The 17,172-nt window shown below is 38.9% G+C and overlaps 1 protein-coding gene across 5 annotated transcripts in view; it reads left to right on the top strand.

Annotated features, from left to right (window-relative positions):
* The window catches only part of agap2 (ArfGAP with GTPase domain, ankyrin repeat and PH domain 2), a 29,833-nt gene that overhangs the window by 6,705 nt on the left and 5,956 nt on the right, over positions 1-17,172 (top strand). For 2 of the 5 annotated variants that reach the window (XM_032559659.1, XM_032559653.1), the window contains exons 2-11: positions 8,436-8,494; positions 11,083-11,170; positions 11,273-11,358; positions 11,861-11,996; positions 12,470-12,604; positions 12,680-12,798; positions 13,874-14,017; positions 14,133-14,207; positions 15,312-15,416; positions 16,546-16,726. In XM_032559659.1, the coding sequence (XP_032415550.1) occupies positions 8,436-8,494; positions 11,083-11,170; positions 11,273-11,358; positions 11,861-11,996; positions 12,470-12,604; positions 12,680-12,798; positions 13,874-14,017; positions 14,133-14,207; positions 15,312-15,416; positions 16,546-16,726 (1,128 nt within the window). Of the gene's footprint in view, positions 1-807; positions 2,893-8,435; positions 8,495-11,082; positions 11,171-11,272; positions 11,359-11,860; positions 11,997-12,469; positions 12,605-12,679; positions 12,799-13,873; positions 14,018-14,132; positions 14,208-15,311; positions 15,417-16,545; positions 16,727-17,172 lie in introns of those variants that run through there. The other 3 variants (XM_032559629.1, XM_032559637.1, XM_032559644.1) reach the window with 3 other exon arrangements.

Genomic DNA, 17,172 nt, shown 5'->3' with positions numbered 1-17,172 from the left:
TCATATGATTTTTATCTTACCATAAGGACGTTTTACCTCCTGTGTTGGTGGGAAAAGTTTGTATCTCTCTAGAATTGACAAAAAATGACCCACCGGCTTCACGTTGGATGACAAAATATGAAGAATTTCAAAGCTTTAAAGTATTTTTACAAGGTATTGTATGCAAAGTAAAATGAATATTTTTAATACGTTTGCATTGTGTCTGTCTTATTGATGTCCAACATGCTATCAATGTCTCACGCTGGGAGCCAAGAGCTCACCCGCTTTGACTAATGAGCACACACTAGTAGGCAATAGACTACAGATCAATAAACTCAGCAGAAATCTCTGTCATTCAGCACACTCACTCACAGACACAAACACCGTTTTTATACCCTGGGAGAAATTACAACACAGAGGATGACAGAGGATGGCAGAGGATGGCAGAGGAGGAGGGGATGGTTGTGCCACCAGAGCCAGGAAGATTGTAACACCTTAGCAACAAATAAGCCAAGCCTCCCACTGAGGAGGAGCCACACACTTTTTCACACAAACACGGAGAGGCAGCTGAAGACCGATGAAGGATGGTGATGAAACCTAGGCAGCAGCAGCAGTGATGCACAAAGAAAGAGAAACACACACACACACACAGAGAAAGAAAAAAATTATTCCTCTTTGTTTCCTGCCTCCTTCTGTTTGTCATTGCCGTTTAACCTTGCCTGCTTGCCTCTCCCTGTCACTGATCTTTCCTCCTGCAATGTCGCCTCGTTTAGCAGCTTTTTTCAACCACTGTGTGTGTGTGTGTGTGTAGGGGTGTGTGCGTGTGTGTGTGGGTGGTTGTGTGCACCGCTGGTTTACCACCAGCCGAAGGGGAGGGGACGGAGATGGAGATGGGACGAGCAATAAAAAAGCAGGGACGGTCTTAGTGGTTGGGAAAGGAGAGAAGAAGAAGAAGAAACACGGATCTCTCTGCATTGTATGGATTCCATATTGGATCGAGGAGGGGCTTGGTGAGGGAGGGGCGCCGGAGACTCCTGGTGAAACGCAGAGGAGGGAGGGTGTGTGATGTGCTCCGGACCCGCTGAACCCGAGTGACGGTCGGAGGGCTTCGGAGCGGTGACTCGCCTCATCCTCACCGCCTCCTCCGCGGTGCCATGCTCAGCAACAACGCCCGACGCGCTGGGAGGACAGAGGTGCTCCAGGAGTCGAAGACAGGAGCGTGATGGACATCTCCTCATACCCACCCGGACTCCTGCTGGCTTCTCCTCCGGATCCCCTCCGGCACCTCCTCATCAGCGAGGCGGCGCACTCTGCCAGACTCACCCATGGTGATGATCACGGTTCGGGAGTCCTGTGCCACGCTGCTAATGAATTTTCACCTGTCCACTAAACAGCTGGTCTTCCTCTCGTTATTGATGACGTACACTGCAGGGCACTTGCTATTCTGATCTGAATCAAGGTTTTTTTTTAATTTTTATTGCTGCATGGACCCAACAGCCCTCCAGAATGGGTAAACAACTGCCATCAGGAAGGATTCATCGGGCATGATAATGAAGACGAGTGCCTGAGTAGCGGTTTGCATCTGCAGTGATAGGTTTTAATTGGCTCTTTCCAGGAACAAAAGAGCTGCTTGGGCTGCACGGCGAGAAAGCTGATAGAGTTTTTGCTCAAATGTCAAAGAAGGGTGACGATCGGCAAAGAAATCTGTGACTGAAATCAAGAAACTTTGAAACAGGAATTTGAGGGATGGATGAAACCAGTCGTCCCTCTAAAGTTGAGTCTTCCGAGGAGTTTTTTTTCTCCGCTGAGCAGTGGGAATCCTTCATACCTCAACAAACTGGCAAACTTGTTCGTGGTCTTCTATCCGGTTTCATTCATTGACTGGAGATCCACCAAAGCCTGACCCCATGAGTGGAGGAGGCGCCCTGCAGCAACGCACCACCTACCTCATCTCCCTCACCTTGGTGAAGGTAGAGGCTGTGGAGGAGAATGGCGGGGAGGCCAAGAAAAGCACCCAGGAGAAGGAGGCGGAGGCCGACCAGGAAAGAAGTCCAGGGGAAGAGATTGGAGCTCCGATCGCGGCTGAGAATGGAGCTGGAGAGAGAAAACCTCGTAGTCCTCAGAGAGATACCGTAGATGCTGCAGGTAAAGCCCCTGAAAAGCCACCACGCAACCTCTCAATCCCTCTACCTGCCGAGAGAGGTACGATCCAGCAGACCAGGTCTGTAGACGCTGTTGAGTCAATGCAATGCTGGTCTCCGTCACTGATCACAACACTGCCAACGGAGCTGGTCGAACCAAGCCGAAGTCCTACCAGAACCAGCTTCTCTATTCGGCCAGCGGGACAGCGGCCCGTGAGTCTGCTGAAGTCCCACAGCAGCGTGGCCACCCGAGGCCGCGACTGCAGAGAGGGTCGGGAACGCAGCCCTACCTCGGCCCAGAGCCTCGACCGGAAGGACTGCCGCGTGACGACGCGGTCGCCGGGTCCCTGCCGGGCATCATGGGCCGAAGCAAGCCGACCGGAAGCCTGGAGGGACCTACGAGACGAATCTCAAACTGGGATGTCTCTGGACATCGGAGGTGGTGTGGCGGCGGTGATGAGGGACATCCCCAGGAAGGACCGGCTGAAGACGGGCTCGGCCTCCCTACCTGCTCCGGCCAACCAGGTCCCCAAACCGGCGCGTAAGGGTAAAAGCCGCACGCTGGACAACAGCGACCTGAACAGCCTTTCCGAGGACCTGGGACTGGCCAGGGACGCCCAGCAGGCGCAGCAGGGTCACCGGGCCTCTGCTAAAGACAGGAAGATGCTCAAATTCATCAGTGGCATTTTCACCAAGAGCAGCTCAGGGGCGGCAGGGCCAACATCCGCAGCTCCTCCTGTCTATATACAGAGAGATTCCAGCGAGGAGGAAGGTAGGAGGTCACAAACACTGCAGGGCTGGGCGATATGGCTTAAAATAAAACCTGTTCTTTGTTTTTGGTTAAAATTGATCTTGTTTTCTGTTAATATGACTATATTCTCAGAATTAGACAAAAATATTGTAGCCTGACCTAATGTGTACAAAGCTGCTATATGTTTTACAGAAAAGAAAGAGGAAATCGATTAATCGGAGATTTTATTTTTAAGTCATATCGCCCAGCCCTAACTAACAAAACATGGGGCAACAGCGGCAGGTGTTGCCGGTTCGATTACCGCTCTGCCCGCCCTTTTCTACCCCAGGGCAGCTACAATACCTCATCTTAAGATATAAAGGACATTATAAATAAAATTTATCAATTATTATTAATAGTAGTATGATAGTTATTATTATATACAGCTATGGGCAATGCGACTTAAACATACATTTAATATAGTTGTTTTCTATGCTGTTTTCTAAAAAAAAAAAAAAGGAATTACAAATGACAGTAAATATTTTAATTTTGAGAAAATTGTCATAATATTAGCAGAATGAGTCAAAAATTCACTAGAAGGTCTTAAGTTATACTTTTGTGTCAGTTTTACAGATCAGGAAATACTTACATTTTGAACATCGTCAAATTATTTTCAGGACTTTGAAACCATTGAGCAAACAGCTGAATGAAGAAAGAAGCTGGTCGCATTAGATATTATTAACAAGAAGCTTTTTTATTAAAACAATTTTTTTCTCATAATTTTAACAAATGCTCAACATTCCTTATTTAAGTTTTGATATTTTTCATGTAGGAGTTCTTATAAAATTATTATTTAATTCTCCTGGAAATACAACTGTATAATGGTAAATTAACACTTTTTTCTCGTATTGTTGTTGTTGTATGACTTTATTATGTACTATTATCACTGTATTCTTGCAATATGACTTTTTGCTAGGAATTAATGTTTTTTTTACAAGCTTTTTATTTATTTCAGTCCTCCCTCCTGTGAGTTGTACATTAAGAGTCCATAACTAGAATATAGTCATAATATTAGCTGAATAAAGACACAATTTTACCAAAAGAATGTCTTAAAATTATGAGGAAAAAGATTGTTTTAATGAGAAACGATCTTGTATAATTATTCATTTCTTTGCTATTTTAAACTAGATCTTCAAAGACCCAAAAAATTCGACTAATTGATAAAAAAAATCGATTTATCGCCCAGCCCTACGTCACTCTGCAGCACATGATCTTCCCTTAGCATCTTTTCTGCAGGATCTTTTCTGAACATGTCCTCTTCCTCTGTGCAGAGGCATCCATTTGAAATGAGTCAGGCTGGAATTGGGTGGGGTTGATCTTTTTTAGAGAGAAACCTCTCACAGGCTGTAATAAAGTCACGTGGCTTGGGAACATTTTCCTGCCGCCATGTGCATCTGGATCCCGAATGATACAGGAAACAAAAACTGCCGTTTGGTGCGATGATTGCCAAAAGAATCGTCTTAATCTACTTAATCTAATTCCCCTCAGAGCGGGGGGCAGATTTCACATGGCTGCAGGGGTAATCAGCCCTCACACACACTGACACTGACACCCCACACACTGGTGCACCTTGTTTTCTCCCACTGTGGGTTTAAATCTCATAATGTCACCGGAGAATCTGTTTGGCGCCACAACCGATCGGGAACATTTCTAATCCATGTCTTTGATATTTTCCACCCACGGCACCTTCTGCAGCTGGAGATTCATTTTTTCTCTCTCTCTCTCTCTATTTGTTTCAGTCTGGTTTTATTTAAATTCACTGGGGGGGAAAACATGTGGCGTTTCAGGGATTTCAGTAAAAATAGATTTAAAGATTTGTTACATCCAACAGAGCATGTCTTTTTTATTTTTATTCGTTTACTCATTGTGTATTCAGGCCGTTTCACACACACATAAACTGGCCTCCGTGTGCACGGCATACACATGCATGCACAAGCTCAGGAGCAGGAGGAAGTGTTGCCATGGCAACCGTCAGACCCGTGCCGCCCGTTCTTCAGTGGCAAGCCGTTGTAACATAAAATCCGTTCGCCCTCCCCCCAAAAAATGTTTTGTTTGTTACATTGAAATTTCAAAATGCTGCTAACTAACTAACTACAATTAGTTTTTTCTAATTGTAGATACCAGTAATGTCATTCTGGCTAGTCAGACTGTTAATTAAAAAGTGTATGGCAATCCTTTTTAACATAAAATCGCTTCCGTAATTAGATGACTAGTTGGTTTATTCAATAGACTCATCGTCCACATAGACATACAAAACAAACAGACATGATACACAATAACAGAAATAAATACAAACCTATAAAACACATGCATACCAGTGTTTCCAAAAATATGACTGGTAGCAACATTACAATAAGTCATTCTACATTCTAGATATCTATAAATTCAATTTTGACTGTTCTTAACAGTAATTTAAGATATCTGCATTTTCATTCTGACTAGTAAGAATAACAATTCCAGATATCTTCAATTACATTTGGACTTGAAAATTCATTTCAAGAAGATATTTTAAATGACGTCACCAGGATTTGTCATTTGAAGAGTCAAACATCCATAATTACAACTTAAGATATTGCAAACATAATTATAGCTAGTCAGAATTTCATTTCCAGATACCTCAACTAAAAATTGTGCATTTTGTTCTGTGCAATATTGGAGAACACAAACTTTGTGAACTTGAAGACTGCTTCTGAACTCTACAAAGAATTCCCAATTTGACAGTGTTGCATTTTCAAAAGTCTTTTGTCTGTTTTTTTTCTTCAATTTTTCAGTTGTATTGAATTTTCAAAATGCTACGAAAATATGTAACGCTTTGACTAAACAAAATACTAATTCAAGATATCAGTAATATCATTCTGACTAGTCATAACATTAATTAAAGATATGTCGAATAGAAAAAGCCATCTAATTAAAGATATCTCTAATTTAGTTGGAGATGGAGTTTTTTTGACGAATCAAATTTATAGTTCTAGATATTTCTTATTTAGCTTTGCCTCGTCATTATTTGCTTTCAATATATCTGCAACGTAGTTTGCACCAACCGAAACTATCTAAAATAAGGTATCTTGATTTATGGTGTCATTCAAGATCTTTAATTAGAATTATGACTAATCAGCACAGAACATGAGAACATGAGATATCTTTAATGTACTTTGACTAGTCATAATTCAGTTGTTGATATCTGACGTGTGTTTCTGATAGTAATTCATTGTAGATATCTTGAATTAAGGCTCCCATACAAATTAATTGTAAATCTGACGTCATTTATTAGTCAGAAAGTAATTATGGATATCTCAAGTAGGTATTTTGGGAAATAAAATTCTAATTAAAGATATCTAGTGTGGCGGAACCGATTTTATGTTAAATCGGCCTGCCATATTACAGTAGTATTGCTGCTGTTGCAGAGGCAGCAGCGCCTGATGGAACGGAGAGAAGAGGAGGAAGACGAGATGCGAAAGAGGATGAAGTATATTCGAGATAAAGGGGAAGGTTTTAAGGCTTAAAAGAAACAGAATAAAGTTGAATATTTGAGTGTCCACATATAAACTGGGTGGTTGGAGTGGAGGTAATTGGGATTCTGAGGTAATTGGGATTCTGTGGAAATGTGCGCAGCGAAGCAGCTGAAGGACTTCACTGTCTAATCACTTCTGGCTCCAGCACCGGGCCATAAAAAGGGCTTTCAGTCAGAAAGACACAATGAGACAGACTGTCAGTGTGTGTGCCTGTGTGTGTTTTGTGTGGTAGGGATTGCCCTTTTTGTGTTTGCAAAGAGTCAGACTGCAGCAGCAGCTCGCATGAAAGCCCACTTTCACCATGCATTCGTCTGCCACAGATTTAGTTTGTATTTGAAAGACACAAACAGCCACACCTTGTATCTGTTACTCTCTTTACTATCAGTTACAAATTATAAAACAAGTAATTTTTGGGGGATTGAGAAAGTTTCCTAGACCTCTGTGACTGTTGCCTGTTTTTGGGCGTTAACTTGAAGAATTTGGATTCAACAAACCGAGAGTATTTTCACACCTGATTGTCCGGTAGACTCGTTTCGATTGGGGACCAAAATTGCAACATTTGTTACATTTTCACTATAAAACTAACCCCACAGTTTTAAAAAAAGTGCTTACCGTTCGCCTGTGGGGGCGCTAAGAACCACTGAGGGAAACGATACAAAAACCACTGAAGAAGACAAGAGCCCAACTTCCTTCTGGTAGAAATGTAAACAAAACTGGAGTAGCGTCGTATTATCGCAGCTGTAGCATATCTCTTTTGTCTTTAGCAGAGCATTACAAACTATTTCTCTAGGTAGTGCTAGAGTAGCGAGTCTGTTTTTGTTATATTTACCCAGAATGCCATGCGCCGTAGCCCGCTTACTGCTTTTGGAACTTTTTCTTCAAACGAACTAAACAGGGCTGGTGTAAATGCAACGCTAGGTCTCGGTTTGCTTGAAGAGAACTCTGGTACAGTTCGAATGCATATGAACGCCAAGCAGACCAGAGACCACTTCAAAAGCAGCAAGTGAGCTGTAGAACAGGGTATTCTGGGTAAATACAACCAAAACTATCAGTCTAGCGTTACCAGGAGAAATGGCTCGTAGGCAAAAAGGAAATCCTACAACCGCTAAAATCTGACACCACTCCATTTTAGTTTACATTTAGTAAAGAAGGACGTTGTGCTCAGAACTCTTCGGAGGTCTTTGTGTCGTTTCCTTCAGTGGTTCTTGGTGCAGCGCCACCACAGGCAAGGAGGGGAACAGGTTTCTCAAAGCGGTTGGTTTGTTTAACAGTGCAGAGTGAAAATGAACATGATCAGGTGAAAATGTAACAACCATTGCTACTCTGATCCCTAATCTAACCGAGTTTATCAGACTATCAGCTGCCAAGTTCTCCAGAGTTCTCCAGAGTCCTCCTAATCATGTCATTATTTGACTCAAGCGTGCTGAAGCAGAGACACATCTAAACGTTTTACTTAACCGATAATATAGCATTAGCTGCATTTAAATCCGTCTTATCGTTTTGGCAGTAGAGGGATTTTCCGGCCCTTGCAGATAATTTTTCTGAAGTGGGGAAGTACATTTCAAACACTTTTTATAGTCTTTCACTTCTGCCTACTCAGTTTGCAGTGACTCATTGTTATTCTGGATTGCTAAAATTATCAATTTTAGCTCTGTTTCTACTTTGAGGAAGGAGACGGTGTGAAAAGCTAAGACATTTTTGAACAGCAGATGAATCAAACTATCTGATTTCAAGCAACACACTGCTTTTGCCATGCTTTAAATAAAGGACAGCTAAGTGGATAAAGAGCAGCATGGCTGCAGCTTACTGGTTTCCCCGCTGTGAATTAAAGGTTATATTCATAACTGTGACCTGCAGGACCACCCGTGCAACTCATATTGCAGATGTGTGATTTATCACCCCTTCCAACAGGCAGTTAAGATGGCTGCCCTCCTCTCTGTGTATAATCAACATGATGAATCCCCTCCCTGTGTCTGCAGCTCGCTGAAGATTTGTCTCTGCCTGTCTTTTTAGTAAATATCGCCAACAGTCAGGAGTGGATGCTGAGCCGATCCATCCCGGAGCTGAGAGTGGTGAGTTTCCATCACTGCAACTGATGGATCACACATTCAGCTCACAGTAAAAACTGATTCTGAGGAATAAAACTGTAGAGAGTCTGTTTTTTTTCTTCTTTCTTGCACAGTTCAGCATAACAGGAAACATATTATAGTAGCTGACGTTTGGTTTTCTGCCGAGTTGCAGCAGTTGCTCTGTGGGAAAATTATGCCTTTCATCCCAGTAAAATCCATTTAAACATGAACTAGTTTTCCTATTTTTAACTTTTTGACTTGTCAAGTTGGAAGTCCCTAAAATATGTCATAATTTTACAAATTAAAATCACTTTTACAATAAACTAAGCATGTCATATTTTATTAAGCCTTTAAAGTTGTCCAATTATTTTTTTTAGGAAGGAGTAGGTGTAGGTATTCATCATATCATTTATCATTGATTGTGAAAAATTTCTTATGATATAGATTTTGATTTATTTTTATGATACATTTCAGTTATTAGTGATAAACAAAAAATAGAACTAACAGTACAATATGAAATGTTCATTTTGCTTTTTTATCCACCATTTGTTTCAGAAAAGCACCAATAAATATCTGTAAATTCGAAAATATGATTAAATGCAGTTCCTGTGTGCAGATTAGTGCTATAAATAAATTTTTTTAAGAAACAGAAGAAGCCTTTTTGAAATTGGGATATTTTTCAAGAATAATATTTGTGCTTGAGACACTGAATGCTGTGCCATGCAGTCACAGCCATACAGTTACCTGAAATAAGTATATATTAGTTTTTTTATCATAATATTTAAAGTTACCACAAAATATTACAATAAAATTCTAAATCCATATGGGCAAATCATTTTACATTTAAAACATAGAAAGGGTTTTGCCTGTTTGTGTTGCTAAAACAATTAATCGGATTAATCGTAATGAATCAATTATTGAAATAATTGTCAACTAATTGAGTAACTGATTAATTGTTATTAGGACAGACTGAAAGAACAGCACGCTCAGAGCGGTAATTAAGCCAAAACTGTACAAAAATATCTACATTTTGCATTTAAGATAAAAACTAAAAACTTTGTCCGTAAATATCTTCTACCTAAAACTCATCAAGTGGCTGTTTAAGTTTCACTCGGTTAATAAAGTCTCATATTAACCACCTTGTACTATTCATTTATTAATCAATTAATCCAAAAAATAATCACCAGATTTACCCTAGACTGTTAATAAATCGAGCAGAAAGGCCTCATCTTTTCACATGTTGACTTTAGCAGTTACAGCTTTTTATTAAAAATGTGGCTTTTGCAAACGGTACAAGGAGATAATGCATTCTGAGATCATTTGTGCAAGTACAGACACAAATTTTCTGACAACCGTTATAAAGATGTAAAAGAGAGCCTTAAAATATGCTTTTCTTTAATTAAAGCAGCATTGAATTAATTTAATAACATGTACTCTGCAGGGACTAAAATACCACGTTAAGAGATAATTAGTTATAAAAATTCACTGGTGGTCTAATTGTTGCTGCTAACTCCTTCTACAGCCTTACTTTGCAATCTCTTAGATCATCAATGTCCAAACCTTTGACTCATTTCAACTGAAGTTAGACAAAAGACATTTTCATGAATTGAAAATTATATATTTGTTAATTCTAGCAAGAGTTTTGCACATTTGCCTTTAAATTTTGGGGGATCAATTGTTTTCTATTGCTTGGTCAGGACAAAAGTGGATTTTCAGTTGTTTTTGTGATAAGATCTTGATTTTGGTCGCTCTTTACTCTGAAATCTTCCGTTTTTAGCTCAGTTTGATGAAAGATTGCAACCAGGGCTCCTTTTGACCAAGTCCCTGGATGTCTGTGATCTTGTTCTCTATTACAATAGAAGCAAAACATTTGATTAAGTGAAAACTGCACTGAAATGCTCCAGAGTTCTCTATTACGCTCTCATTATTTAAGCTCACTAAGCCTGCAGGTACCAATTATTTTAGTAATCAATTATTCCATAGATTATTATAGCGATTAATCGATTATCTTGATGATTAATCGGATAAAAAATTGACATATTTAGCAGATTTTTCATTTAACCACTTAAGCGTTTCTATACACAATATCTGAAACATTAAAATATGCAAATAAGCAAATAGTTTAATTACCTTTTTAATAAGAAAACAACAATTTTATGTCCTAAAATGCAATAATGTAGCATTCCATTAATGAACACTTGATCATTTGTTGCAAAGGACGCATCTGTTGCTAAAAATACTATTTTTTGAATTCATAAGTGGACACCAGATAGGTGTTTAATAGGAGATTTTTTTATTCTATACACTTCAGTTAACAATTAATTGATTACTAATTTAGTTGACAATTTCTTCACGATAATCCTTTTAGCCCTAATCTTATTTAGTAGCGATAGTTTTGGTGTTAGAACGTTGCTTACCCAGTGTTGTCACTTACAAATTCAGTCAGACATTAAATCAGTAAGTGAGAAAGGAACTGAAAATCTGTATTACAGTTTTAATTAAGTCTGACAGTTTGGTTTGAGATGTTCTCCATCGCTGACCATGAAGAACTTCTACTTCTTTTTAATGTATTTCCTTCCTTTTTCTCTCAGGGCATTCTAGGTAGCCTGAAAAGTGGAAAGTCAGCGCTGGTGAACAAATACATCACAGGCAGTTACGCTGCGATTGAGAAGCCTGATGGTAGAAACAGTTTTGTTTTAAATTAAAGCGTTACCTGATTGGCTGTTTTGCAGCTCAGTGGCCTGTTAAATTACCTTCCCGTTGATTTGTTGTTGCTGACAGGTGGAAGGTATAAAAAGGAAGTTCTGGTGGACAGTCAGAGTCACCTATTGCTGATCCGGGAGGAAGCTGGAGCTCCTGACGCACAGGTGTGTTTTACGTAAACATGTAGGTCTGTAACACCTGAATCATCTGTTTGGAGCTACGCAATTCCTCTCAACTCTAATCTTGCTTCACTGTTTCGTCTGCGTTTTCTCCCATTGACATGGATTACTCCGGTAGAATTTCAAATGGACCAATCAGCAAGCAGAAAGAGAAGTTGTGAACGATTATGTTGCTTTTCTACTTTACTTTAGAATTGAAGTCTGCCTGTAGTTGCAGCAATAGCAGCGGAGGGAATGAAGCAGTTCAGTTCGCTTACAAATACTATCATTAGCAGCCATCTTGTTGGGCTCAGCACTTCTTTCTTCGCAATAGATGATGGTTGTTTAAGATCAGGCAATTTGAAGAAAGGTTTGTAGTGTCAAACTGGTGTGTTACATATGTAGCAATTGGGTAACATTTAAATCTTCGACAGAGTCCAAATCATTGAACGATGTGCTGGGTTTTTACCAGGCTAGCTTGGAGCTAACATTTTGTTTTGATTTCCAGTTCTGCAGCTGGGTCGATGCGGTCATCATGGTCTTCAGTCTGGAGAATGAAGCCAGTTTCCAGGAGCTTTACCAGCTCTACAGCCAGCTCAGTGCTCACCGCTCAGACATCCCCGTCATCGTGGTGGGAACCCAAGGTAATCTCACAGATTACACCGTAGGATTTACTCATCCTGGGATTAAACTTGATTTAACTCACCAAAACAGATGAACGTGGGAAAATCCTTTGGATTAATAAACTGTTATTTAGTTAGAAAGACTGGATTGGATAGTTGATGTTAGAGCTGAAAAAGTAAATTCCCAATCCATCCATTGATCCATCCATCCTTCCTCACAGTAATCTATTTTTTCAATACCATAATTGAGCTAAAACTAGAAAAAGTGTGAAATGTTATAATTTCAATATTTTTTATAATTTTGACCAAAATAACGTTCATAACTCGTAAATCATTTATGCCATTATTATTATTATTATTATTATTATTATTATTATTATTATTAATTTCCAGTATTCATTTGTCATTTTGGAAAAACCATTTGTATGTCATCAACCAATATTGTTACATAATAAAGATATATTAATATCTTTTTGTTATCCTGGATCGATCAGATAAAATAAGCAGCACCAACCCCCGAGTGATCGAGGACCAGCGCGCCCGCCAGCTGTGCATCGACGTGAAACACTCGCTGTTTTATGAGACCTGCGCCACCTACGGGTTCAACGTCGACCGGGTCTTCTCCGAAGGTGAGCTCATTTCTTCCTGACCGCCATCTTAATCAGAGACGAAACATTTCAACCGGAGCTCTGTGTGCTTTTCAGCCGCCCAGAAGATCGTAGCGCAGAAGAAACAGGCGGCGCTGCTGGCGTGTAAATCTCTTCCCACCTCGCCGAGTCACTCTGGAGGATCCACACCTGGATCAGCGTCTCTGCCCGGACAGGTACCACCAGGGCGCTTTCTAACGTTATCATCACCCCGTTACGTCACCGTGATACGACGTGTGCTAGCATGAGAGCTAGCGCACTCGCTAGCTTTAGCTGCTAGCATACTAGCTAAAGTATGTAATTTTGCTACATCAAAAGCAATAAAACAGAATTTATTTACTTTCAGTGTCACTTGCAGCTTTAAAGCTGAGATGTTATCCTATATGTTAAAATATATTGACAAATATATAGGGAATTGACACATTAATCTATCAGAAATATATGAAAGTACTATTGGGTAATATGCTATAAAATGTAGCTTGGCAGATTAATATATGACAATACATTAATGAATATATTTGATTAGCACCTTATTTATTAATAAAGCATGCCTGTGTAAATATATATTGTAATATATTTTTTAATATATGAAAAGTGCAAGTCCCTATATATTATTAAATATATTGTAATATATTATGCTGTCATATTTTAAAATACAATTTGCAATAAATATTTTATGCTTTGAATAAATGTTATAGTGAATTATTAATCAGTATCAGTTGATAAATGAAGCAGCATCCTTAATTTTATTAAATCACTTTGAATAACCTAAAAATCTCAAATTTATGAGATGTAACATATGGCAATATGTTTTTAATGGTGGCAAAAACTCTACAATATTTTTACTCTAGTTTCTAGTGTTCAAGTGTATCAAGTCTTGGTACACTTGAAATGAGACAAAATAACTTGCAAATAAAATTTCAGTAAGATAAAGAAGGTTGTTGCAAGTCAGTAAATCCTTGATATTGTTAAAAAGTACAAGTTCCACTTTCAGATTATGTCACTTATAACATGGGAAAAATGTATTGTTATAAGTTAAATAATCTGCCTAGGTAACCAGATTTTGTATTTTTGCAGTGAATATAGATTTTAAATATAAATCAAGTCTTTAAAGTCTAATTTTACTCCACCTCAGACACGTTTTATCACCTCATCACTCACTCACATCATCCTCACTCTCTCCATCTCCTTCTTCTCATCTCCATTCCCATCTTGACCCTGTGACCTCTGGATTTCCCCCTCCCCTCTCAGGCCAGTAATGGCCCCAGCAGTAGCTACGCCTGCTCCCTCCCCTCCACCCCCGTGGTGGGTCACAGAGACCTGAGGGCGGCTCAGGTGGAGGGGGGCGGCAGCTCGCGTCTGAAGTCCATCCCCAGGCGACCTTCCCTGTTTAAGGTCAGTCCCCCGCCAAGCGTTCCCTCTCATGTCATTTCACTCTCATTTCCATCCAGCTCCCCTGTCGTTCATCTCTGTTGGGATTAAAAATTGCTTTCTGTGGGGTTTGTTTCAGAACCGGGACACAGACAAGAAAGCAGGTGATTCGAAGGGGGATCAGAGTGGTGCGCGGGGCGTCCCGCTCAAACAGGTTTGTGCTGTTTTTGCTAGCGCTGAAACAATTAATCATATTAATTGTGATTAATCGATATTTTTTTTTCTAAATGAGTGCTTCATAGAAAGGGTTTCCAGGAAAATCCCTGTTGTTTCACAGCATTGGGTCAGATAGGGCTGAAATGATTAAACGTGATTAATTGATAAAAATTTTTTAAATGATTTATTCATAGAAGGAGTTTCCAGGAGATTGTGTCACAGCTTTGTATCAAATAAGACTGAATTATTCATGATTAATTGATTACTAAAATAATCGTGAACTAATCTAGTAATCGATTAATCATTAAATTTGCTGAAAGAACACCACAGAGTAGTAATTGAGCCAAGACTCTACGCAGTATGCATGCATTCTGCATTTAAGATAAAAACTTTTTTGTTTGTGAATATTTTCTACCTAAACCCCTCAATTGGCAGGTTTAGCTTGACCTAGTTCAAATTCTTTAAAAATATTTTTTCACTAAACACCTTTTGCTATTCCATTATTAATTGGTTAATCAAAAAATACACTGCATTAATACCAAGTCTTTTCACATGTTGATGTTAGGAGTATGTTTTAGCTGCAGATGTATCCTTTCCTACAAATGATCAAGTGGACACAATAGGAATGCTACTATTACATTTTAGGCAATAAAATGTCTATTTTCTTATCTTCAAAAGGAATTATTATTTTATTTGTATTTATTAATGTTTTCCTAATATTGTGCATGAAACACTTAAATGAAAAATCTGCAGTGAGGCAGTTTTTAATCCGATTAATTGAGAATTGTCAATTAATTGATTATTCTGATGGTTATTTGTCAGAATTATTGATTAATCGATAACTAACTGTGGCTGTATTCTTTACAAACAAAAATATAGAACTCAGAGGAACTAAATAATATATTCCAGTTCCCTTTTCAGACAGGAGAAGGGAACCAAAATTAATTTATCTGCTTTTCGCAGCAGCTTTCAGTTTCATCTTTCCTAACCTTTCCCCAGCGTGTTTCTATTAATACAGAAGCTCTGAGCTGCTTTGAAGGCACTAGTTAAATTTAGCCAGACTGTGTGTCATGCTAAATCTGCAATTGTCTGTTTTCATCAGGGCATCCTGTTCAAGAGGAGTGGCAACTCTCTGAATAAGGAGTGGAAGAAGAAATACGTCACCCTGTCCAACAATGGCACGCTGTCTTATCACTCCAGCTCCAGTGTAAGAAAAACAGCGTCCAGCCCTGATCGATACAGCCGTAAAGCATCAGCAGCCGCCTCTGGAGAGCGCTTATCTGCAGATTTACAGTCGCAACGACACGTTAGAGGACACATCCTCATTTTGTGCAGCTCTAGATTTGAACTCTTGTTGATTTTATAGAAAGGATTCTGAAAAAAAGGCTTCAAATTGTTTGTTGAATAATTTCTATTTTATATACAGAATATTATACACAGAAATCTGAGCAAATTTGACATCTAGAATCCCTGTTGGTTATGTTTAAATTGTAAATGTAACTTTGAGGGTGTTGAGGCAGAACTGGAAGGAGAAAAATTAAGAGTTTGAAAAAATATCTATGTTTCTAGAGTTCATTATTTTTCTGAGATCTTGTAAACATGTAGCTGGGTTGTTATAAAAACAAATATTTGGCATATTGTTTAAAAAAATAATATTATACACACATGCGCTGGGCAATACGGCGTAAAAGTAAAATCTCAGGTTTTTTTCATACTAAATTTTAGTAAAAAGAAAAAAAATTACAAATGACATTAAAAGAAATTTAAAAAGTGGCTTTTATTTCAATCATCCTATCTGTGAGTTGCACAAAGACATAATTACGAGAATATAGTCATAAAATGATCAGAATAAAGGCAGAAGAAAATTACAAGAGAAAAGTTGTTTTAATAACAAATTAATTTTTTGCTATTTTACATGTTGGTGTAAAATTCTCTTAATATTCCGACTATATTCTGGCAATATTAAAACTATATTTCCGTATTATTTTGATTTAAAAAGAAAATTGTATATTCTGTCATAGAGTTGACCTGAATGCAAAGACCAAATAAAAGAAGCTCTAAAACGCGCTGGTCAAACAAGATGGCCGCCTTGTGCACATTACATCACAGTCTGGGTCTTTTTTAATTTTAAGGTTTTGATCTGCAATGAATATCATCCATTTCTTAAAAAAAAAAGAAGAAGTGACTTTATTTGCTTAATTTTAACATCTGACTCGACGACTTTGGTCTGTGTGACCAAACGTTTGGACACCCCAAGTTTTATCTTGGCACCGTTTCACAGAACCTTAACATGTCGCTAAACGAGGTAAAAACATTTAACATCTCATCCATCACAGGACTACACACAGAACACCCACGGGAAGGAGATCGACCTGCTCCGTGTGACGGTTAAAGTTCCTGGGAAACGCCCGCCAAGAGCCGTCGCACCTGCCGGACCCTCAGCTGTTCCCCCGGCGGCTTTACCTGGAGTCAACGGGATCAGCAAGGAGCCGGCCGCAGCTGACGGCACCAGCACTGGTACGCCGAATCAGTTAGCCAACTCAGCTGGGCATTAAACAGATCCTTATAATACTTTTAATTAATATTTATTGGTATTAAGGCAGAATTTTGTAACTGAATACCTCGTTTAGTTTTAAATATTGCGTAACTTAACACTCCATGTTTTCTCTTTTCTTAAATATTTCTTTCGAAAGAAACAAATAAACTACATTTTAGAAAACTTTCTGACAAAGAAAAGAAACATAGTCTAGCAAACTTTTTTTCTATGGGAAATGAAACAAACCAGCAACAAAAATCTAAACTAATGGCAATCATTACGCCAACAGTGACTGAGAGAAGGATGGGTGCTATTTGTAAAGTTACACAGTCAAAGTTTAACAGCAATAATTTAGTTTATTTAGTCTGTCAAAAAAAAGGCAGATTCATTATTTAAAGTCATATTTTTGCCATGTTTTTTATTCATT

This window comes from Xiphophorus hellerii, chromosome 1, assembly GCF_003331165.1.
Source record: "Xiphophorus hellerii strain 12219 chromosome 1, Xiphophorus_hellerii-4.1, whole genome shotgun sequence".
Lineage (NCBI taxonomy): Eukaryota > Metazoa > Chordata > Actinopteri > Cyprinodontiformes > Poeciliidae > Xiphophorus > Xiphophorus hellerii.
Note: the sequence above shows the minus strand (reverse complement) of the source record. Positions and strands in the feature narration are given on the sequence as shown.